This window comes from Macrobrachium nipponense, chromosome 11, assembly GCF_015104395.2.
Source record: "Macrobrachium nipponense isolate FS-2020 chromosome 11, ASM1510439v2, whole genome shotgun sequence".
In the NCBI taxonomy this organism is placed as follows: domain Eukaryota; kingdom Metazoa; phylum Arthropoda; class Malacostraca; order Decapoda; family Palaemonidae; genus Macrobrachium; species Macrobrachium nipponense.
In genome coordinates, this window is record NC_061087.1 from 54,207,762 (window position 1) to 54,233,126 (window position 25,365).

The 25,365-nt window shown below is 43.0% G+C and overlaps 1 protein-coding gene across 4 annotated transcripts in view; it reads left to right on the forward strand.

Moving 5' to 3' along the window:
- The window catches only part of LOC135206009 (dual specificity protein phosphatase 23-like), a 99,611-nt gene that overhangs the window by 68,236 nt on the left and 6,010 nt on the right, over window positions 1–25,365 (forward strand). For all 4 annotated transcript variants that reach the window (XM_064237201.1, XM_064237187.1, XM_064237182.1 and 1 more), the window contains exon 3: window positions 13,758–13,929. In XM_064237201.1, the coding sequence (XP_064093271.1) occupies window positions 13,758–13,929 (172 nt within the window). The remainder of the gene's footprint in view (window positions 1–13,757; window positions 13,930–25,365) is intronic.

The following is a 25,365-nucleotide window of genomic DNA, read 5'->3' on the forward strand; positions in this document are numbered from 1 at the left end:
AACCATACCGACACCTTTTATATAAGGTGAGCGAGTCAGAATGTTCTGACATTTCCATTTTAGCTTTTCTCTGGTATGTTAGCAATAGTTTACCTTAGAAATGTGTGCTAAAGGGACATTTCACTGGGCGACACGGGCCCTTGCCTAGAAATAGATTTTTCCTTCGTCAAAATCCCTTTTATATATATTTATATATATTACAACATTGTTTATTCACCAATTACTGTATTTTTTCATATTATTTATATGACTAAATATTGATTTTTATGATAAAATTATTTACAGCATACGTACTTATAATGTAGTTATGTATCTATTAAGTTCACACCTGGTTGGACCAAGGCCTTGGTTGGACTCAGGACTGAGTATGATAGGTGTATGATTCTCTCTCTCTCTCTCTCTCTCTCTCTCTCTCTCTCTCTCTCTCTCTCTCTCTCTCTCTCTCTCTAAGGGTAATCTAAGATGTATTTGAAATTATATTATTGTAAAGTTTTTTTATGATAAAGCATGTTGTACAATATTTAAAATATTTACTAATTATTTTCTTTTTATTTTCCAGTCTGCTTTAGCTGGAAAATAAAATGAAAATGATTAATGAATAGTAATTTAAATATTGTGCAACTTGCTTTATCATAAAATATCTTTACAGCAATGTCATTTCAAATACATCTTACATTACCTTAAGATAGAGAGAGAGAGAGAGAGAATCAGACACCTATTATGCTCAATATGGGACCCAACCTGGAATGAGCTTACTAGCTGCATAACTGCATTATAAGTATTCTGTATATAATTTTTATCATAAAAATCAGTATTTAGTCACAAACACAATATGAAAGAATACAGTAATTAGTGAATAAATAGTTTTTACACATGTGACTTGCCAAGCACTTATAATTAGCTGTACAGCTAATGGCAGTCAAAAATTCAAATTTGTGGTGGCGCTGCCATCGCTTGTGTAGGGGGACAGGACCTTCCCACTTTCAGGAATGATCGGTACCAACTGACGAACTCCATTCGTTTTCCTGCTGGCTCCTGGGTAACAATGGTAGTTTTTGGCAGTCATCTCGTAATTTTTTGGGTGGATTATGCCATACCTTGGTGATGTATTCATTTTGTGGTGGTTTGTTTCTTTATTAACTTTGAATTAGACATCATTATGTCAGATTCCAGTGCTTCTAGTATCAGATATTGCTGTGAGGGTTGTAGGACAAGACTTACAATATTTTTCTATGACTCATTCTAAATGCGTTAAATTTATTGGCCAGGCTTGTTCGATAGAATTAACCTGTCAAGAATGTAAGGATTGGGAAGAGAGTAAAAGGAAACCTTGAAAGCACATTTAGAAAAGCTTAACAGGGATAGGCTAAGAAAGGCTGCTCTCAGAGCTGAAAATAGGGCTTTTTAGGTCGTTCCTGAAGTAGCTGAAGAAGTTACTGTTAGGGCCCCCATTCACGCTCAGTTGCAGCCTTCAGGTGAGAACGTTGTGGGCGTGGTTTAACTAGAACGTTGTGGGCGTGGTTTAACTGTATCGTTGCATGTATGGCGGTATTTTATTCCTAAGGTTCGAACTCACAGGCGAACCGGACAGCTCGAGACCTGTTCGAGCAGGCCTGAATGTATGTGAGGTGTCTTCGACGCGGCCTGCAGGTGTATCCTCAGTCTATGGTTAAAGTCGCAGAAGAAGAACCCATTTAGTAGGCGAGCACTATGTCAGACATCTTGGTGGATAAAAGATTTTGGAACAAATTCATTGATGTATTGGGTGGATAAAAGATTTTGGAACGAATTCATTGATGTATACAAGCAACATCCATGTATGTGGAATATTAAGAGTAAAGACTATTCAAACGAATATGCAAAATGAAGCGTATGAGACATTGGTGAAGAAACTTCGAGAGAAGGATGGGAGTGCTACCTGTGACACGGTAACCAAGAAGGTAAACAACATGCGCAGTTCCTTCAGGAAAGAAATGGAAAAAGGTTGAAAATTCAAAGAAGTCTGGGGCAGCTACAGATGAGGTCTATCATCCAAGTCTGTGGTACTACGACCAGCTTTTATTCCTTCGTGACCAAGAAACACCAAGAACATCATCATCAGATATTGAAGAGGTATGTAAACACCTTTAAATATCAAATTAAAACGTTTCACGCTCGTGAGGCATTTTTGCAGCCTTTTCTTGGAATCATCAAACTATTTATTCTATAGAGCTCTAGAAGCTCTAGAACAACGAAAATTTGCTCAAAAATTAATATATGATGTTCTATATGACGCAGAATTTGGACATCTTAGGTATGATAGTAGGGTCATGAGTGCTCATCTGTCTATATATAATATATATCTATTATATTATATTAATATATATCTCTATATATATATCATATATATATATATATATATATATATATATATAAATATATTTATATATATATATAATATATATATTTAACTATTATATATATATATATATATATATATATATATCTATATATATATATATATTATATATATATATATATATATATATATAATGGACCAAACATTTATTGTTTGGAGATTCATTGTCCATTGACAAAAACAAAGAAGAGAGTTACAATGCAGGCTACTATTATAGGGCTGTTGTTTTGTCTTGCGTTATTAGAACATTCCATTTAATACTTCTTACTTTGCCATGGCAAAGAGTATATTGCAATTCTTATGGTTGAACATTATATTAATGTTTAATACAAATGCTGGCATCATTTAATAAGAATAAAAATAGAAAGCATATAATACTAAGCTTCTGCACATCCTGTTTTCTCATGGGGTGCTTTGAGTAACCTAAAAACGTAATGTATGTGAGGATACACAGCTAATAATGATAAAAATTAATATACTATAATTATAGGGTGTATAATTATGCGCAGTATTTTGTAATATTGTTTTCAGCTTCATGTGTGACCTTTATGTATATAAAAAATAAACATCATACACTTACCTTCATATATTCTTTCCCTAATACCTTCCATATAACTTCGCAAGTTTCTGGAATTATGCGTCCCAAAGCTTGTGGTGATACTGCTACGCTGAATTTCAGGTCTTCGTAAGGTCACCTTCCTGTTGCTAAATACCGGAGAGTTGCAGCAAGTCTATCCCTTGGTGATATAGCAGATCTCCTGCAAGTGTCTTTCCTCTGTATATGTGGTGCCACAAGGTCTAGAAGCTTGCGAAATGTAGTCATCCATTCGTAGATGGTTAAAGAAATCATGAGGCTCCCATACCAAATGTGACAACAGGTTTGTGTGTGATAGTACTTTTCTTTTTGCTAGCCATTCCTTCATCCAAACCCTTTTCCTCCTTCTCGGCTGCTTACATTTCTCGTAAGCTACAATACAAAGAGATAGAATCTGCAGCTCCCTCTCTGACAACACCTTCCCCATTGCTGGCCGAGAGTAGACTAACCTGATTTCACCCAGGCCGCCTGCGTAATGTATGGGTACAATTTTGGTCGTCCGGCCACTGAAGCTCCGCCCCAAACCGTAGACCTGCAGGTAGTACCGGTGCGCGAATGGGGCCCCTTACTTCTCTTCCTCCTGTACTATCTCCAATCCTTACTCCTCCTACTCCTTTGCCTGATACTCCAATTCCAGGTTCTTGTGCTTCTAACCCCGGCACTGTAGCCATTCTACGGTCAAAGTTTGACCAAAAATTTTATTTGTTCCTATACATAATACAAACCTGAGGTCCTTTAACAATAGGAATGTAATCAGTAGCAGCTGAAACCGGTCGTAAGCTTTGAACAAGGAGGTTCGGTAGTTAACTGCTTGTCTGACAGTCAGTGGTCCCGCACGACTGAGAGGTGAAGAATCACTTTGCTTTCGGCCGCCCATTGTGCTAGACGTGTTGTGTGCCGCTCTGCCCACCCGTGTCGTATGCTGAGGAATTCTTCATACTTTGTGAAGTTGCTTTCCGTGCTTTCTCTTTTACTGAGTGCTTGTTTGGATAACGTGAGTACTTGGTTTTATTATTATTGTGATTTATTGCTCGATTGTGATGGATTCCCTCTTTCCTCCCTCCGTCACAGCTCCCACGTATGGCTCCTTCCCCTTTGGCGGGGTGTATCTCGCTCCTTCTCTTCCCTCGATCAGTTGAGTGTAGAGGAGGGAGCGAGATACCCTGGACGTTCAATTGTACTAGGGGTCTTCCGTTCGCTTTTGGGGTGGGACCTGTCTCAGGCGGAGAGAGGGAAACCCCCCCCCCCCCCCCCCATTAACCCGACAGTTCCTTCCTCAGGTATGCCTGCCGCGGGGGACGATCTCGGCCAGGTCTGGTACTCGGTGGGGCTCCAGGGGACACCGACTGTTCAGGGGCTGCTGTGTCATCTTGCGAGGGGTTCCAGGCCAGTAATTCATGGACCTGTGACGCTAACTACCACTACGGTGTCTACGCCAGGGTATGCTGCCCCTCCTCACCTGGTATACACGCATACACGCAGCATGTTACAATGGTGACCCTGACAGCTGCTGTGCAGGCTCCATTGCTGGGTCTGCAGAGGAGGATCGTCACCCCGCCACCTGGTTTTGCCACTTTTGCCCCAGCCCCTGATTTTCGGTGTCCCAAGAGCTCGCCGCTAGATCGGCTGCCAGTGCCCAGGATGTCGCTGGCTCCTGCACCGCCGCCTTTTCCTGTGCCTGCTGCTCCTGTACCAGTTCCTGCCTGTGGTGTTGCTGCCCCCACCCCAGGTTCCTCCGGATAGGTGCAGCCGGGCCCTGTTGCTTCGGCAACTGCCCCGGCTCCGTCCTGGATGGAGGACCTGACGGTGGTCCTGAGGAAGCTGATGAAGAAGAAGAAGATGAGGAAGGTGTCGTCGTCGTCTTCGTCGTCTTCTTCGTCGTTGTCTGCAGCCGCCTCTTCCCCTTCGACTTCCTAGGCCCCATAGCCAAGGAAGAAGAAGGCAGCCTCCTCTCCCCCTAAGAAGTCTCGCTCAGAGTCCTCTAAGGGTCTGTCCCACTCCGATGGGACAGTTGGGGCTTCCGCTGGTCCTCCCGTTCCTTCGGGAACGGGGCCCGTCTCTCCTTCCACTGGGAAGAAGAAGACGGGGACCAGAGGAGTACCAGCTAACACCGGTACCTCCTTGCCTAGCGCCAGAGGTTCTGCCTCGGCACCAGGATCCGTCTCGGTCTCGCGTTACAGTTGCCTACCGGTGACCATGCGGCCAGGGTCCAGGCAGCCGAGCCAGCTCGCTGCCAGGACCCAGGCACGGAGCGAAAGACTGGTGGGGGTCACTCAGGCGACTCCCGCCAGGCCAGCGATTGCTCTCGTGGCGATCTGCCGGTACCCAGGGTTGAAGCGACGGTCCCACAGGACCGCTTGCGGGTTGAGGCGAGGAAGAGGTCTCCTCGGTCGCCAGGCACCGTGGCGTACCGAGAGGACAGGCCTCGCGCCCACCGCGACAGTGGACTCTACCGGTCTCCTGACTGCTGCTCCCACAGATACCGGGTGGTTAGGGGGACTGGCAGCAGCTCTCCTGACGCTCGGGACTGTCGCAGTGGTTCTTGGTCCAGCGGTTCTCTCCAGGGGAGCCGCACGACCAGGCCTGCAGCTCAATCACCACTGTGGGTTGGCAATCGTCTGTAGCCCCCCCCAGCATGCCGGTTCTGCCGGTGGGCAAGGGGGGAGCGTCAGGTCTTCCTCTCCTGTCCCTTCAACTTCCTCGGGCTACACCGGGAAGAGCGAGGCAATCAGGAGCGATCGCGAGGAGTGCGCTTCTCGCGGTCCCTCCACGAGGTCCTACGAACCTGGCACGGTCCTAGGAGTGACCAGATCGTACGCACAAGTGAATGGAGGAGACCATGAGGGGTCTGTTGTGGTTCCTCCTGTGGAAGGAGGAGGGTCTCAGGAGGCGTTCTCTTTGGATGGGCTTGACGGTCCATCTGCGCAGGACGCAGTCACTCCTGAGATCCAGAGGTCGTTTGCAGAGGTTATTGCACTGATTCGTCAGCACATTGACCTCGGGGAATAATCGGCGCTTCCACTCTCCGAGCCTACATCTAGGCTGGAGTCGTTCTGGGGTCCTAAGAAGGAACTCAGGACGATGGTGCATCTGCCCGATCAGCCTTGGCTGACAGTGTGCTGGGCCAAGTGGACTCTCTCATCTCCGGACAGGAGGGTTCGCTTCGGTCCGGCAGGTCGTCCAAGCTCCCTCCCCCACCTCGACTACGACAGAGGCGATTCTACGTGCCAACAGATGACCCTCTGCCGCCCAAACAGGTTAACCTGGAGCTGGGTAGGCTAACTCTGGGGGTGTCTCTCCAACACCTGCTGTCAGAGAACCTCTGGTTCTCGCAGCAAGAGGCACTTGCATTGGAATCAACTGCCATGGCAGCATTCCAAGCAATCTCCTGGTTAGACCTGTGATCCCTCACAGTGTCTAAGGTCGCGGCCTCCTGGGGAAACATCACTCCTGAAAGGGACCCGACTTTCGGGAGACTGTGCCAGTCTGGAGGTAGAGCGATTTCCTACCTGGCCCACCAGATGGCCAACCTGTGGGCCAACCTGCTTCTGAGGCGTAGGGATCCAGTCCTCACTCGAGTAACCAGGTCGGCAGGGCGCGAGGCGGCTACAGGTCTTCGCAACGGACCGGTGCGGAGTTCCTCCTCTCTCTTCCCCAGAGAGATGGTGGACGCTGCGGTGGAACAACGGCACACTGATGACAGTGACCGACTTGTATACCAGGCAGTCTCGAAGGCGGCTGGGCAGCCTCGAGCCACTGCAGCTAAGCCCAAGAGCTTGGCTAGCGCTTCTTCTGCGGCTAAGACGATTGCCTTGTAGAAGCCGAGAGGAAAGACTCTGCCTTCGACTTCTGCAGTAAGGAGTGATCGTAACCAGCCCTCCTTCTCCCGAGGAGGAGCCGGGAAGAAGTCGAAGAGTGGAGGGAAACGCTAGGGACGGCGTTCCCCCTCACCTGCTGCTGGAAGTGGGGGGGTACCTGGTGGGCCATTGGGCAACTTGGCAGCGGTATGGAGCAGAGACCTGGATAGCGGATGTCCTTCAGGAGGGATATCTACTACTCTTCACATCTCGGCCACCCCTCACCTTCAGCCCGGTCCATCTTCAGACGTACGTTCCCGGTTCTGCCAGGGAAGTGGCGCTTCGGCAGGAAGTAGAAGCCATGCTGAGCAAACGAGCTGTGGAGATCGTATGGGATCAGTCGCCGGGCTTCTACAGTTGACTTTTCCTGGTGGAGAAGTCCTCGGCGGGCTGGTGCCCGGTGATAGATCTCTCTTCCATGAACCGATTCGTTCGCCAGACTCGGTTCACGATGGAAACGACATGTTCAGTGCTCGAGTCCATCAGGGAGAATGACTTCATGCTTTCTGTGGACCTGAAGGACGCGTATTTCCAGATACCCATCCATCAGTCCTCCAGGAAGTACCTCTGCTTCATCCTCGACGGGACGGTGTACCAATTCAGGGCACTTTGTTTCGGTATCTCAACCGCCCCACAGGTGTTCACACGAGTTTTCACTGTGGTGTCGGCTTGGGCCCATTTGGTTGGGATACGTCTTCTGAGGTATCTCGACGATTGGTTGGTCCTGGCGAGCTCCCGCTTGCAGTTGCTACAGGACAGGGATCGTCTCCTAGAATTCTGCTGCGATCTTGGGATCGTGGTGAATTTCGAGAAGTCAGATCTCGAGCCCAAGCAGTGGATGAAGTACCTGGGCATGCTGATCGATACGGTAGCAGGGCGAGTCTTCTCATCAGACTCGCGGATCAGCAGGTTCAGGGAGGCAGCCGGACGGTTCCTGTCCCTACAGGAGCAACCAGCTTAGCAGTGGCAGGTCGTGATTGGTCACCTGTCGTCTCTCGAAGACCCTCACGGGCGTCTTCACCTGCGGTTTCTTCAGTGGAGGCTAAAGGAGAGTTGGTCACAGGCAAGAGACCCGCCGTACTTTCCCGGGACCAAGCCTGGTGGCTGGACGACGGGAATCTCGTAAGAGGAGTGCCTCTTCGCACTCCCCCCCCAGAGATGTTGCTGTTTTCAGACGCGTCGACCGAGGGATGGGGCGCACACCTGGAGGAGTTACTGGCTGCGGTTGTGTGGGATCATCACGTCAAGCACCTTCACATCAACGTCCTGGAGCTCAAGGCAGCGTTTCTCGTCTCCAAGAGTTCCAGGACCGTATGATTGGACACTCAGTGGTGTTGATAAGCGACAACACCATGGTAGTGGCATACGTCAACAAGCAGGGGGGCCTAGTGTCCTTCCCATTGCATCAGTTGACGTTGCAGGTGCACGAGTGGGCCGTGGCTCGCTCGGTAGAGCTGTCAGCTTGCTACATTCTAGGCAAGAGGAATGTAGTGGCAGACAAGCTCAGCCTTCAGAATCAGGTGATAGGGACTGAGTGGTCCCTTCACCCAGACGTGGCGGGAAGGCTCTTCAACCTGTGGGGGCGTCCAGTCGTGGATCTGTTCGCCACCCGGCACAACAGAAAACTCCAGGTTTTCTACTCAGTTGTGCTGGACCCATGGACAGCTGCAGAGGACGCTCTTCAACACCCGTGGGACAACCTCTTCGTCTACGCCTTGCCCCTGTTCTGTCTGATTAGCAAGGTGATCAGCAGGGTGCTGGTCACCAGCAATCTTCGGATAATTCTGGTGGCACCCAAATGGCCCCAGGCTGTTTGGTATCTGGACTTGCTGGATCTGCTTGCCAAAGCACCGAGAGAGATTCCCCCCTGGCACAACCTCCTGTGCCAGCCACATGTGGAACGGTACCACCGATCGGTTCGATCCCTGTCTCTTCACGGCTGGCTGTTATCCACCATCTCTTGCGAGCGAGAGGCTTTTCTCGCCAAGCAGCAACAGATGGCTGGGTACCTCAGGCAGTCCTCTGCAGCTGTGTACCAGGGGAAGTGGTCCGTCTTCGCAGGTGGCGGATTTCCTCGTCCTTTGCCGAGAGAAGCTCCTCTCCGTCTCCGCAGTTAAATGCTACAGAGCTGCCCTGGCCCTAGTCCTTAAACTGTGGGGAGTGGATATCTCCAACTCGTTCGAGATCTCCCCTCTAATGAAGAGCTTCGAGAGGTTTTGCCCACCCAGGAAACTCAGGTCCCCGGGGTGGGATGTGACTCGCATCCTTAGGAGTTTGACTCGAAGACCCTTCGAGCCACTCCAAGAGTTGTCAGACAGGGATCTGACCCTCAAGACCCTCCTCTTGCTAGCCCTGGCATCTACGAAGAGAGTAGGGGAACTTCATGGTTTTTCTTTCGATGTAAAACATACGAGGGGGTGGTGATCTGTGACGCTCGTTTTCTTCCCGGACTTCGTAGCAAAGACTCAGAATCCTTCGGTCCCTGATGACCGGTTCAAGTCATTCACAGGATGGTGGCGAGTCTACTGAATTGGCGGCGCACGAGTTTTAACATTGTTCTCGGTGGCCCGGGTGAATCTTGGACTTTACAGTACATACACCCTTTCGCAACCTGAATTATTTTCGTACACAGAAGCAAAAAATCTGTCTTTGCCTGTGCCTTTGTAACCTGGATTTTTCGTAGGTAGGGACTTTAGTATGTAGGGGTATGACTGTAGCAGATGAACCATAAAAATCTCTCGTCTCAGTAAGAGAGAGAGATAGAGAAGAGTTGTTCTTACATAAAAGTGAAATGGAAAGGTTATTTCTTTAAAATACTATCAGATACGAATTTTGTAATTACAGTTTTATCATTATTATTATTATTATTATTATTATTATTATTATTATTATTATTATTATTATACATTCTACATGTACCATAAAAATTCTCTCATCTCAGTTAAAGAGAGAGAGGGAATTATTTTTATTTTATAATGTTATTCAATTGACACAAAAGCTTGAAAACTTTTAAATTTCACAAAAAATTAAAAACACTTTTGCAGGGTTTCTCCAGGATTCGAAAATGTACCTTTGAAACACTCGCGTATGATAATTAGTTAGATTCTAATGAAAAGTTAGCGTTATAGTGAATTCGTACAACTTTAAATCACGTAAGATTGAGGTATTACTGCACTACCTTTTGACTTTGCACCTCCCCTCTCCAATCTGCCTCTCCTTCCACTTATGTATGGCCAGGGCTCTCCAAAACATCTAGCTCTCCAGGAAGAGATGAGGAAAATGATGTAAAAAGGAGTGATATAGGAAGTCCAACATCTCACTCCAGGTTTTTATAGCTGGTCTTTCTTGTCCCAAGAACCACAGGCGATTGGAGGCCAGTAATAGACCTTTCAACCTTGAACCAAGTTCAAAATGAAAATGCCACAAACAGTTCTACAAACAGTCAGAAGCAACAATTACATGTTGACAATAAATTTAAATGATGCTTACTTCCAGATTCCGGCCCATCCCTCCTCCCGGAAGTTTCTTTGCTTCAGTCTAGGAGAGCTGGTGTTCCAGTTCAAGATGATATGCTTTGGCTATACAACTGCACCTTATGTGTTCACAAGAGTATTCGCCCTGGTGTCAACATGGCCTCATTCACAGGGGATTATCCTCATAAGGTATCTCGATGACTGGCTGATCTTAGCAAGTTCTCAGGAAAAGTTGATAATCTAAGACAGATCATCTTCTCTGGTTTTGTCATGGTTTAGATATCATGATAATCTGGAGAAGTCCAATCTTCATCCCATTCAAAAGATTTTTTACATTGGAATAATCATAGCCACAGTTTTGTTAAGGGTTTTGCATTGAACCGGAGCGTCGGGAAGTCCAGGACAGAGGCTCGTTCCTTCCTGTCAGAACAGAGCTAACCAGCACGGCAGTGGCAAGTACTTCCTGGGTCTCTTGACCTCCTCAGATAAGCTTGTCTCTCACAGTTGCCTGTGTCTTCAATCCCTTCAATGGATGCAGAAAGAATTCTGGTCTTTAGGTGATTCCCATCTGTTTTAGGTCCCTCTGTCTCCAGAGGTGAAGGAACTTCTCCTGTACTTGCACGCCTGGTTAGAAAGTTGGGGAACACATCTAGAAGAACTCCTGACTCCAGGAGGTTGGAGTCTTCAAGACTTAACAACTTCATACCAACGTGCTGGAGTCGACAGCATCTTTCCTAGAACTAAAAGATTTGCAACAAGATTTAACAGGAAGTTAAAGGGCTATTGTTTAGTGGTTCCAGATTCCTTCTCCATGGCAGAGGACACCCAACAACATCCTTGGTACAATCTGGAAGTGAATGCATTTCCTCCCTTTTGCCTGATCTGCCTTGTCTTGAACAGAGTGATGAGTTCTTAGAATATCAAGATGACCCTAGTAGCTCCTTTGTGACCTCAAGCAGATTCATTTCCATACATGCTAGCTCTTGCTCCTATGCCAACCTCACATAGAGAGATATCAGCATTTGGTAGGGGTCCCTGTCTCTTTATGGCTGGAGATTATCTGGTATCTCCTGCGAGTCAGAGGCTTTTCTCGCAGAACAATAGCAGAGATGTCTGGCTATCTCAGATCTTCTTCAGGTAAAATGGGCTGTCTACTTCTACTGTGACTGGTGTCGTCGACAGAGTTTCTCTCCAGTCGGAACTTCTATTCAACAGATAGCTGATTTATTGGTTTTCCTTTGGACAAAAGAGCACCTTTCTGATTATGTCTTCCAGGGTTACAGGGCTGCCTTGGGAGTGGTTCTTCGATAAAATGACGTGAACCTAACCGTCTCTTGGGAAATCTCAATGCTGCTTAAAAGCTTTGAACAGTTCTTGTTCTCATAGAGAACTTACATTGCCTACCTGGGATCTAACTCTGGTGCTTGGTCATCTCACTTGTGCCCCATGTGAACCTCTGTGAAGGTCATCGGACAGGAACTTAACCCTCCTCAAGACAGTATTCTTATTTGCCTTAGCTTCATCGAAGAAATTAGGAGAACTCCATGATCTAGCTTTTTATGTGAAACACCAGGGGTTGGGGTCTATAGCCTTTGAATTTGTCGCATAATTTGTAGCCAAGACTCAAGATCCCTCAGTTCATAATGAAAGGTTTGATTCCTTTACTATCCCTTCCCTGGGAGAATTTGTTGACATAATCCAAACGAATTGCTGCTTTGTCTTGTATGGGTACAGTGTGGTTATCTAAAAAGGTCTCATCACCTCAGACCGAGGTGTTGAAGACTTTTTGTTAGTACAGGCTGAAACAAGAGAGAAGTGTCCAAGAATACCATTTCCTTTTGGTTGCATGAAATAATTAGAGATGCCTATACATCCTCTTCAGCCTCTCATGCCGATACAGTGCATGCAAAAGCCCATGACCTGCTCTTCTTTTGCATTAAAAAAGAGCGTGTTTGTTCAAAGGATTTTGAAGCTGGTTCATGGCTCTGTCAAACCACTTGCACTCCCTTCAACCTAAAGGATGTTGCGTACAGGTCCTGGGGGACTTTTTTTTCTTGGGTCTGGTGGTGGCTGCTCAACAAGTTGTGTAGCTCATCCAATGCCCCTAGCAGGACAGTTTGTATCTAAGCTAAGATGATGGTATGAAAGTGAGAGTGATTGAGATGACTGGTCTTTTTCTCTTTCCCTTTCTCCTTCCTTCTCTACCAGTGGGAAGTGAGAAGATTGATGCATCATAACCTGGAACTGGCTGGATGCAGGTGAGTGAGTAGCTTTACTGTTAGAATGTTTAATATTCTACATGAATATAGCTTATCAGTAACAAGTCCATCCTCTCCCTAGCAAAAAGAGAGAGAGGAATGATAACAAACAAGACTAGGTGGCTACCGTAGTCCCATGCAATGAATCTTTACATTGTATTTTAGGCCAGTAGTCTGACCATTGGATGCCCATGTATCCAACAAGTCAGAGGCTTGTCTACTTCTTTGCATCCATCCATCCAGGAAGTGAGACCAGGTGTGCTGAACCTGCAGTCACACCAAGACACTTTCCTCCCACTAAAAGTGAGTCGATCCTTATATGAAGACCCAGGTTTGCTCTGCGTATGAACAAGTGACAAATTTGTGATAAATCTGTATTTTTCATAGCTAACAAACCTGCGGTCTTAACGTGACTGCCCACCTCTAGCCACCCCTCTTTTTGTTGACAACCAACTCCTCACTCATACCAATAGCTGAACCCCAATGCCACCAACTCTGTGCATGACAATTTTAATTGTGTTTACTGGTTTCCAGCTGTTGCCAGAAGATTTATCCTTATGTTAAGACCGCAGGTTTGTCAGCTATGAAAAATACAAATTAATGATAAATTTGTGTTTTTATGTATAAAACTTCTTGAATTTTACATGAAACTCAATACATAGAAAGGTTTATGTCTCCCTGAGTGACTGAAATCAGATTAATAAACTTGGTAATGTTTCTCATTTTGGTAATGTTTCTCATGTTAAGGACATAACATCAGGTTCTGGTATTTTTTTGCTGTTAATTGAGAGTAGTAATATACTTTACTAATAATTTAGATTCTATTTCTTGCAGATACTAACTGCTACTTTACCATCATTAGATTTGTTAGTACTTAGACTATTATGTTTTAAATAAGACAGGTTTCTCAAATAAAGTATTTTTTTTATTTATTTATTTATTTTTATTTTTTTCATGTTATTTTTATTTATTTTATTTTTTATTTATATTTTTTTATTTATTAATCCCTGAGAACCAGCCTGAGAAGAGTCTACGTGAGACTTGGAGGTCTGGAAAAACTAAGCCCTATTAATAATAATAAGACTATCATGTAGTGCACTGCATTTATTTATTCTTATGCTTGCAATCTTCCGTGCATTTGAAACACTTAAAAACTTTTTCAAATTACATTTACAGGAGTCAAGGTATAAAAGCTATTATTAGTCTGAGTGAAGAAAGACAGCCGCCTCCATCAGCGTGGTCAGATATGGACTGTCATGTTATAGCTGTTGAGGAATTTGAACCTCCAACTATGGAACAAATCTTCAAATTTAATGATATATGTGATAAGATGACAGCTGAAAATAAGGTATGGCTAAGTTTTTTTGACACTAATTACTTCAGGAACCTAATAATGTGGTCACCAGGTTTAAACCACTCCAGAATTTTAGAAAGACATCACTTGGTCATTTGATAAACTAGTACCGTGTTTGGGTTCCAAAAATGTCTGCCATACATAGCACACCTGTTGTTCCCGCACGATATACAAACCATCAGTACATTAGGAATTACTTACAGCGGAGCGTGAAATGGCTGTTGAATTGTTAAACAAGGTGGTTAGGCAATTAACTACCGTCTGGGAGGCAGATGTGCCTGCCTCCCCAAATGTAAACGTTCCAATTTGCTTTTGGCCGTCGTGCCCTGATAGTTGTTGAGCCGTTTTTTCCTGGTGGAATCTTTCTTTGTTGTTGCTTGTGGTTACCGTATTTATGGGGGATGGGTACCTTAACCCCCCACGAATAGCTTAAACACACGAATACTTAAAACTCCCTACAAACAATAAGAACTGCCTATTTTAATAGTTAAAACAAAAAATGCTAAAAATGCCCTTACCTGAGTATTTTAAGTTTTATTGCAAAAAGTCACTTAGTCACAAAAATTATATGAAAATACAGTCATTTGTGAATATTTCTCTGAGAAAAATACCTCAAATATGCAAATTATCCATAAATAATGGGTATACGAGTACTATTGAGAACCCCCTCTAAAAACACTTATAATTGCCTGTCTTGAAAGTTCAAATCTTACTTCAAATATGTATACCCTAAATTACTATCCTATTACTGTATTAATCTTTGAGATTATATTATTAATATAATTTCAATCATCTTAATCATTTTACCATGAAAAATATATATGTACAGCCAATAACACACACAGAGAGGGAGAGAGAGATAGAGCATTGAATCGGTAGCATCACATATCTGACCATCAAGAGTGAAATTATGAATTATTTCAGAGAGAGAGAGAGAGAGAGAGAGAGAGAGAGGAGAGAGGCCAACTCCTTCCCCTCTGCTAGTAGTACGTATATCAAACTGTCATTTACTCCTTGCCCTCCTTTATCGGAAGTGGATAAAAAGACTGGGAATCACTATTTCTTTTATTATTCTTATTAATATTTGAACATTAGTTATTAGGTAAATATGATATTTTAATGATAAAATAAGGTTTCACATATTCTTACCAAACAATTACATTAGCTGTAAGCTTTCTTACCTGGCCTGGCTGTCGAAAATTCAAATTTCCTGGCGGTGGCAGTGGCGCTGCCATCATTTGTGTAGGTGATACAGATCCTGCCCACTTTTGGGAATACCCTGTACAGCTGAGCTAACTATTGTCAATTCGTTGAGCCACAGCGTCCATCTGATTATGTAATTGTTTGGTAAGTATATGTGAAACCTTATTTTATCATTGAAATATCTTTTTCACATAAGTGAGTTACCAAACAATTACATTAGCTGAATCCCGGAAGGTGGTTATAGGGACAGCTTTATGAACAAAAACAATAATCATGTACGTACTCACATTATATATACTAATGTTTGCAGTATCTTTACCTTGTGAGAGAGCAGCTACAGGTAGATACTGCCTGTGGTCAGCGCTCTCATCACATGTAGGAGACGTGGCAGTAATGGCCAGGGTTGTCCCTACTAATGGTGGGATTTTGCAGCCATAGAAGTACACCGATGATTGACAAAACATCAGTAATTTGCCCTTGCCCTGGCAAAAGACCAGATAAGACCACACAACACCATCGCCTACACTAAAAACCATATGATACCCTTAACCAGATATAAGAACTGGCGGGTATTTCGGGTACGTGTACCGCCAGGCTTCCCAAAAACTCAACAACCTCAAATCCAAGGCGAGGAGATAGTAGAGAGAAAAAACCAGGTCCCCCTATGTTTCCTCTCCCAACACCATTCCTGCTACTGACAATGGTCCCAATCTAAACAGTTTTCAAAAGTAGTCTCTAATTCCTTCAAATAGTGCGATGCAAACACAGATATCGACCTCCAGAATGTTGTTTGCATAATGGAGGATAGACATATTTTGTCTGAAAGCTAAAGATGTTGCTACTGCACGAATCTCATGCTTCTTTACTTTTAGCACACTAAGAGTTTGTTCCTGAGTTTGGGCCTGCACTTCTCGGATCAAACTCCTCAGGAAGAATGACATTGCATTCTTTGAAAGAGGCCGAGACGGGTCTCTCATTGAGCACCAGAGTCAGTTCAACTCTCCTTTCAAAGTTTCTGTCCTAGTCAAGTAGTGTCTGATGGCTCTGACCGGACACAACGTACATTCCTTGTCTTCTGCCCCGACTAAGTCCGTTAAACTCTTTATCCTGAAAGAACGGGGCCAAGGATTCGAAGAATCCTCACTCTTAGCAAGGAAGTCTGTTACATATGAACAAACTGCATTGCCCTGGGCAAAGCCCACTTCCTTACTCATCGCCTGCAACTCTCTTTCTCTTCCCGCTGTGGCTAAGGCTACTAGGAATAGTGCCTTCCTAGTTATATCTCTTAAGGCTGCCGAATTCAACGGTTCGTATTGGGGACCGGAGAGCCACCTTAAAACTACATCCAAATTCCATTCCACTTCTTCGAGCTTGAATATTTTGGAGGAACTAAAGGATCTGATCAGGTTGCTGATGTCCTGATTTGACGAGATATTGAGGCGTCTATGCTTAAATACTGATATAAGCATGGTCTTATATCCTTTAATAGTCAAAGTGGCCAATTTCTTGGCTTCCCTCAGAAATAACAAAAATTCCGCAATTTCTGTTATAGATGTTTCAGAAGAGATGCTATGTTGTTTGCACTATGACCTAAAGACTCTCCACTTGGACTGGTAGAGCATGGCAAAAGAGCTTTTTCTGCAGATAGCAATAGCTTCTGACACCCTTCGTGAAAAACCTTTTGCTCTGACGAGGTTCCTGACAGTCTGAACCCTGTAAGGGCCAGAGCGAACAATCCTTGTTGATGTCGGTTGAAATAGGGTTGTCTGAGAAGCGATGGATTTTGTGGAAGTAGTCTGGGAAAATCCACTAGCAGACTGAGAAGGTCCGGGAACCACTCTTTCCTGGGCCAGAATGGAGCTACTAGGTTCATTGTCACATTCTGGTGTGATTGAAGCTTGTTTAATACCTCTCTTATCATCCCAAAGGGAGGAAAAGCGTAAACGTCTAGTCCTGTTTAAAATCTAGCAGCATTGCATCTGTTCTCCACGCTATTGGCTCTGGAATCGGAGAACAGAAAATAGAGAGGCAATTGTTCCTTGATGTGGTGAACAGGTCTATTGATGGTCTTCCCCAAAGCTTCCAGAGGTCCTGACATACTCTCTTGTTCAGAGTCCATTCTGTTGGTTAAACCTGATTCACACGACTCAGTTCGTCTGCAATAACGTTCATTTTTCCTTGGACGAATCTTGGAAAAAGGTTGATCCTCTTCTCGTTTGTCCAGTTGAGATCTTCGGCTATCTTGTTGAGAAAGAACGAGTGGGTCCCTCCCTGCTTCCGTACGTATGACAACGCTGTGGTGTTGTCCGAATAGATCGCTATGTTCCTTCCAGTAACTATAGGGTCGAACACTTGTAGTCCTAAGAGGATGGCTTTCAATTCTTTCACATTGATATGTAAGGTCTTTTCTCGTTCTGTCCACAGACCTGATACTCTCTTGTCTCCTAGAAGGGCTCACTATCCACTGTCCAAGGCATCTGAGAAGAACTGCAGGTAGGGGTTCGACACATCTATGGAAAGTCCTTCTTGTGTTCTTTCCCTCGAATGCCACCAAAGAAGATCCACTTTTATCTCTTCCGTCAAAGGGAAGACTAGCGAGTCCGGTTGCATCTTCTGAGACCAATTTCCTTTCACGAAGAATTGAAGCAACCTCATGTGTAGGCGTCCTAACCTGACAAAACTCTCCACTGAAGCCAGGGTCCCTAGGAGCTCCATCCATTCAAGGGCTGAGCAGGATGGGCGAACAAGAAATTGTTGGACTGTCGACAGGCAGGATTCTATCCTCTTTGGGGAGAGAAAAGCCCAAAAAGCTAGAGTCTAGTATCATACCTAAATAGAGAATCCTCTGAGTTGGAACCAATTGGGACTTCCCCGTGTTTATTAGAATACCCAATTGTTGTGTCAAAATAAGTGTCTTCTCTAAGTCCTTCACACACTAACAACTGGATCTGGCTCTCAGGAGCCAGTCATCTAAGTAAAAAGCTGTGTTGAACCCCATCAAATGCAGCCATTTTCCTAGGGGAGCGAGAATCCGAGTAAATACTTGAGGGGCGGTTGACAGTCCGAAGCAGAGGGGTCTGAACTGGAAGACTCTCTTCTTTAAGATATGAATCTCAGGAACTTCCTGGAGTTCTGATGGATGGGGACATGGAAGTATGCATCCTTCATGTCGAAAGAGACCATCCAGTAGCCCGGTTGGATGGCCAACACCGCACGAAGAGGTTCAGAGCGTTTACGTCCAACACGGGTCTCCATCCCCCTGATGCTTTGGTCTACGAAGAGCCTGTTGTAGAATCCTGGGGAGTTCTTGTCTGATACCTCCTCTATGGCCTCTGCTGATTAATTCTTCTACTTCTTTGGCTAAAGCCAAAGCTCTTGTTAACCCTGTTGAGTATGCTGTCAAACAGACAGGTGTATTGGACAGTGGTGGATCATGCGTAAATTCCCGTGTCTCAGCAGACAGCCACTTAAAATGGGTCTGGATGGATGTGTAGTGAGGAGGTGACTATCTGGCCCCTCAGATATCCTAAACCTGGAGTCACTGTCCTACTCCTATGTACCGGGGAGAAGACTTACTGACAGTCGAGGGAGTCCAATGGGATTGTTCCTCCTCAGTCAAACTTGTGATGCATTTATAGGTTTCGACTGAACGCCGCTGGAGTGGTGTCTTAGTGAGTGGTAATCTGTAGTCATTGGATTCAAGAAGAGTTGTCTCCCAACAAGAAAGTTACTTATTATTCATATGAAGCATCATAAGCAATATCTTGATTTAGACAGTCAGTCCTCTCCCAGGCATTCGCTGCCAGGTGTGTCAACTCGCTCGCCTTCACATATATGCTATAAAAGGTGAAGACAATGACTTGTCATCTGTTGGAGAGGAAGTGGATCAGAACTCTGTTCCTGCATTGGTATATTTGAGCCTTCTCAGGTATTTTTCTCCTGGAGCTCATCAAAATAGTACCAATTCTCATGATGAGCACCAGGTATTGGACCCTGGGCGCTCAGATCTCTCTCGCATTGGGCGTTTTTTGTTGAGAGCCAGCCCCCGTCCTGGCACTCTGCGCCATCTGACATGCCACACTCCCTTGCTTTAGCTCACTCAGCGCTTTCCGTGCCTCACCTGGCACCAGCTGTTGGCAGTTTGACTCAAGCTGTTGGATGTCTGACAGCACAGTCTCTTTGGTCATCTTTTATGACACTAGGGGATCCTATGCTAGCCCCTTTGTGCCACCACTTGAACAAGAGAGCCAAGGAGGAGGTTCTCTGTGTAGTTCTCTTCTTAAGGTTTTGATCACAAAGAAGACAGATGCGTAGTGAGACATGGCAAGTTCTCGCCAACCTTTGGCACATTCAACAGCACTCAACTCTCTCTCTTGTTCCTGCGAATGAACCATTCATAGGAAGAAAATGCTCCGTTTGGTGGGTGAGAACGTATGCTCTCCCTTCAGGAAGCGTTTTTTGCTGAGGCTAATACGTTTTCCTAAGTCTGTGCATTATCATCACCGCAAGTTGATGATCATGTGTGTTATTGCCCCCTCCCACTAGTTCCGAGAAGAGCGGGCAAGAACAGTCATCTTCCTCTCTTTTTCCCTCTATGTACTTCTTGGGTTATACCAAGGTGGTTGAGGGAATAAGAGGAACTCTACGGAGTCTACTCCCCAGAGTTCAGATATGAGACCTTATGTTTCTGGTTCAATCTTAGGATCTCACCAGACCTACGTTCATCTGTTCAGGATGAATATCATTAGGATTTTTTAACTCCATCTTTCCAGTGATTCCATTTTGGGAACAACCAGTTCAGCATGAACCAGTTGTTTTCAGTGTTCTGTTATTGCCATAGAAGCCTCCCTTCAGGATAGCTTCACCTTTGCTCTCTTCATTAGAAAATGAATGAGGTCTGCTTCTAGTCCTTATTCTTTTTCTCTTTCAAAGTGAAGGACAATTAGGTGGCACTCGATCAACAGGAGCCTATGAATATACTTATGCTCCTAACGACGTGTGTCGGTTATAAGTTGCACCGTCCAAGTAATAGGCACATACTTGTATGTTAGTTCTTCTGGGGTGTGACTGAGATGAATAGTACCTTCTCATGATTAACCTGAAACTCAGGACAGCTTTTTGGGTCACCCAAGAATTTCCAGTTTTGATTTTGAGATGACTATTGGTATTGTTGGCAATAACACCACAAGGTTGGCATTATCACTGAACAAGAGGGTTTCTTTCCCTCTTGTTTCGGTTACCATGCAGGTGCTTGAGTGTATCAGTAGTGCAGTAAATAACTCTATAAGACAAACACATTCCAAGAGGGAATGTAATACCTGGCAACTCAGCCTACGGAGTCGAGTGAGGGCCAGTGTACTGCCTTCTCTCTGAGATATTGTTTGTCTTAGTATTGTTTCTCCTCTGTCAAGGGTTAACTCTTAATTCTAATTTCTCTGCCCGGCCATCACAGACGTAAGTCTCTGATTGGATCTGGAATCTCGCCTACAGTTTCTGTTTTGTGCTCCACAGAATTGCCATTGCGAGAATCAGCAGACAGAGATATGTCTCATTAGACTCATTATCATCTTTCTGTTTACCCCACAGTACAACAAAAGTCTGTAAGTCTTCTGCTTTGTCGCAATGGACCAATAGGCCCCTGCAATGTTTCAGAATGATTTTTCAGACAAGCACAGTGGTTTTTGTCTTCTATATGTATATTTTTCTAATTTGTAAAGTGTTCAACTACATGTTGTTCACCCGGAATTGGAGTGACTGTTGGAAGACTTCACCTGCCCTGATAGCTCTGCTTCCAGGGTAGACAAGTTCCTTCCTGAACTTCACAGTGACAAGAAGTGGTTCATCAGGCAGTACATCCCTGTATTTTACACAGAGGACCATCCATAACCTAGGAAGTTAGGGCAAGAACCCGTCTCTTCCTTTGTTTAAACGTGTTGTCTTCCACTTTAGTGATGTGAAGTGTTTTTTGGCATACTTTGAAGCGAAGCTAAGGATGTAAGAACAGCCTCTACCTCCTTAGTTTTCAGACACTACAGAACTACCACAGGCGTAAGCAAGCTTCACTTCTTACTATATTTTTTATGTAAGCTTAAAAAGTCGAAAGTTTGCAATAACTCGAGACCATTTTTAGTGACTGACATGGCATCACGGAAGGAAGCAAAGGGTGTTTTCCTATTATCACTTCACCTTTCAGTAAGGTGCTGAGTTTGGAGAGCCAGGGGGTACAGTGTACAGGGAGCACCCACCACTTTCAGTGGATGGGTCTCTGCTTCATTTCACTGTAGGTGTCAGTGTTTTCTGGTTCTTTTATTTTGGTGCTGCTCCCAGGGCAAGGGTGGGAACCTATCATACTTTGCTAGCCATGGGAGCATCAACCAGAGGCAGTATTCATTTGCTTAGCTCTCTTAACTAATAGGAATGACAGGCGTTGTTTTTTTTAATGCTATCAACTTTTGTGTTTCAAATTCATTACATGACTTAATGCTTTGGGGTAGAATATGTCCATGATCCTACCTCCATTCAATGTGGAATCAGCTGTATAATTACTGGGTAAGTCTCATATACAGAAAAGATATTTTTATAATAAAATAAGGTTTTGTTTATAAGTACCCAGTAATTATAATTTATGATCAGAGCCCACCCACCTACCCTCTGATGGACATTATGCATAAAACAGAATAAAGTGATGAGCTAAGTCATTCCTAGTATTGGCGTTGGGGGACGGCACTGTATACCTACACAGAACAATGAAAGCACTACCCACGAAATTTGTATTTGGGCTGCTGTGTGTGGAAAACTAATAGCTATACAGTAGTACCTCGAGATACGAAATTAATCTGTTCCGAGGCGCCCTTCGTATTATGAGGTTTTCGTATCTTGGACCACATTTTACATTTAAAATGGCTAATCCGTTCCAAGCCCTCCAAAAACACCCCAGGAAATTATATTTCCAGACCTAAAACACATGTTCTAGGGTTACGACACCGATCCGACGGAAGAAATATGACTCCAAAAAGGCAAAATACTGTACATACTTGAGTAATATTCAACTGCATGTAATGTTCAACCCCATTTTTACTGCATATATTAGGACTTTAGCATATGTCCCTTAGCAATAAGCCTAGCCTATGTTAGCGGTTGCTACTGTAGCCTAGTCTATGATTCTGACATCTAAACCCAAGAAGCTAAAAGCTTAGAATATGCCAATAAAATGTATAAATAATCAGTATGTACTCATTTCAAATAATTATTAACTAATCATTAACTATAATACACAAACAAACAAAAAAAAAACCTTCCAATCGCTTGTTTACATTCAGCTCTTACCGTCTTACGAGTACCGAACGAACGGCAAGCAATCATTTTTCCTAGGACACAGTAAGCCATAAATTTTCATTAGTATCTCTCTTTAACTAATGAAACTACCAAACAGTATAATAACCATTCATTTCTATTCTTTATTCTATCTTTACCTAATGGAGATACCGAGTTACTGACAGCTATAATGAAACATATACATAACGTAATATTAAAATAGAAGAAGAATTCTAAAAAATACGTATTTGTTGGCAGTCTGATTTATTTTATATTTTATGATATCTAATTCACAATTTTTTTATTAAATGTATTGCATGTACTCATTTCAAATAATTATTAAGGAACCATTAACTATAATAAACAAACAAAACAAAAAAGCTTCCAAACTTCTGTTTACATCCAGCATTTACGAGTATCGAACGATCGCCAAGCAATCACTTTACACAGTAAGCCATAAATTTTCATTATCTCTCTTCAACTACTGAAAGTACCAAACAGTATCATAACCATTAATTTCTATTCTTTATTCTATCTTTACCTAATGTTTTTTTTTTTTATTAAATGTGTTGCATGAATAAGTTTTTCAATTTACAGCATCCTTTTACCAATAGAATACTTAAAGCACAAGGGGTAGATGCTGACCAATAGGAGAGCAGGATCTTATGGGGTGACTAGCATCAGGAACCAATGGGAGAGCGGGAGGATGGTGGCGAGTTTACTCAGCTGGCAGCACGGGAGTTTTAAAATTGTTCTCAGTGGTCCGGGCGAATCTCGGGACTTTACAGCAACAACCTTTCGTATCTTGAAAACTTTTCGTATGTAGAGCTGTAAAATTTTTCGTACAGTGGTCCCCCCGTATTCGCGTTCTCCGGATTCGCGGACTCACACATTCGCGGATTTTTCTTTGGAACTTATCTAGAAATTATTTGCGGACGGACTCGCCCATTCGCGGAATTTTCCGACGAAAATAATCACTAATTAGTGTATTTTGATGTTTATTTTCATGACTACATACATTTTTATGATACAAAAATGATTTACTAATTTTCAAATATTAATTTTGATTAATACTGTATTAGTAAGTTTAATAAGTTTAAATGATATCACATAATAAAAATAATTCTCTCTCTCTCTCTCTCTCTCTCTCTCTCTCTCTCTCTCTCTCTCTCTCTCTCTCTCTCTCTCTACTACAAAGATGTATGTTTTTTGTATGATAAATAAATGATTTACTATTTTCAAATATTAATATTAATTTATACAGCAATAATATCAATTCATTAAAGAAAATACCATAGTGAATTAGTAAGATTTTAGCTTATAAATTTAAAAAATTATGTAAGAATGAAGGAAATCCCAGTCTTCTTTCTCTAACTCCAGGTACTAAAACTGTCATATGTATCAAGTTAAGTGACAGGAGGGGGAAGGAGCTGTTTTGTTGCTGCCATCAAGTGCTCATGAAATTTCCCGCTCTCTCTCTCTCTCTCTCTCTCTCTCTCTCTCTCTCTCTCTCTCTCTCTCTCTCTCTCATTTACTGAGACTCGAGATTTTTTTATAGTACTTGTACTATTTGTTTTTAATACTTTTAAATAATAATAATAATAATAACTGTAATTACAAAATTCATATTATGTGATAGTATTTTAAAGAAATACAATACTAATCTATCCATGTCACTTTTAATTAAGGTTAACTCTCTCTCTCTCTCTCTCTCTCTCTTTTGCCACACAAGATAATGTGTCATAGTGGTAACTCCCTCCCTCTCTTTCGCTGGAAGTGTTATAAGTATTTTTTGAGAGAACAGAGAGAGATAAACACTCTCTCTCTCTCTTTTACAGAGATGAAAATTTTTATGGTACTAGTATGTAAAATGTTTATTGATAATTTCAGTTATTTAATAATAATAATGATAATAATAATAATAATAATAATAATAATAATAAAACTGTAATTACAAAATTCATAATGGTAGTATTTTAAAGAGATGAAAATGACCTTTCCATTTCACTTGTAAGGATAACTCCTCTGTGATGAGAGAATTTTTATGGTAGATGCACATGTTTATTTTATTTTCAAATAATAATATAATAATAATAATAATAATAATAGAAGTAGTAATAATATGATAACTAATTTCAAATGAAAATTCTTCCCTTCGTCTTTTTCTATATCAATTTCCCTACCTTCTCTTAACTCCAGTGACGCTCGGAGCTGGGAAAGTAACAATGCCATACAATGGTCAACGAATTTAATGGTTTTATGTAATCTCTCTCTCTCTCTCTCTCTCTCCTCGTCTCTCTCTCCTCTCTCTCTCTCTCCACAAGATATTTGTCATAGTGGTAACTCTGTCTCTCTTGGCTGCAAGTGTTATACGTACGTAAGTATATATATACCTTTAAGGCTACTAATGTTTAGGATTACTTTGAAATTATATTAATACAATCTCTAAGATTAATACAGTAATATGATAATAATTTAAGGTAAATTTGATGCAGGATGTTACATAAGGTATACATTTGGTGTTACTATTTATTCCTTCTTTTATCTCTCGCTCTCAGCAAAAGAATTAATAGACAGACAAACATAATTGCAGCCCTCTCTTTCTCTCTTCTCTGGAGAAATATATGTATTTATGGGAGGGGAAAAAAGTTGCCTACAGACGTTCATTTCAATCTATTGAAATCGTAAGGAGTTATTCTCACTCTCTCTCTCTCTCTCTCTCTCTCTCTCTCTCTCTCTCTCTCTCTCTCTCTCTCTCTCTCTCTCTCTGCTATTGGCTGTTTATATATTTCTAATGGTAAAATGTTTAAGATGACTTTAAAATGATATTAATAATACCAATTCAATGGTATATTTGATGTAGGATAATACTTTAAGTAGACATTTGGTATTTGTGATTTCACATACAATTCT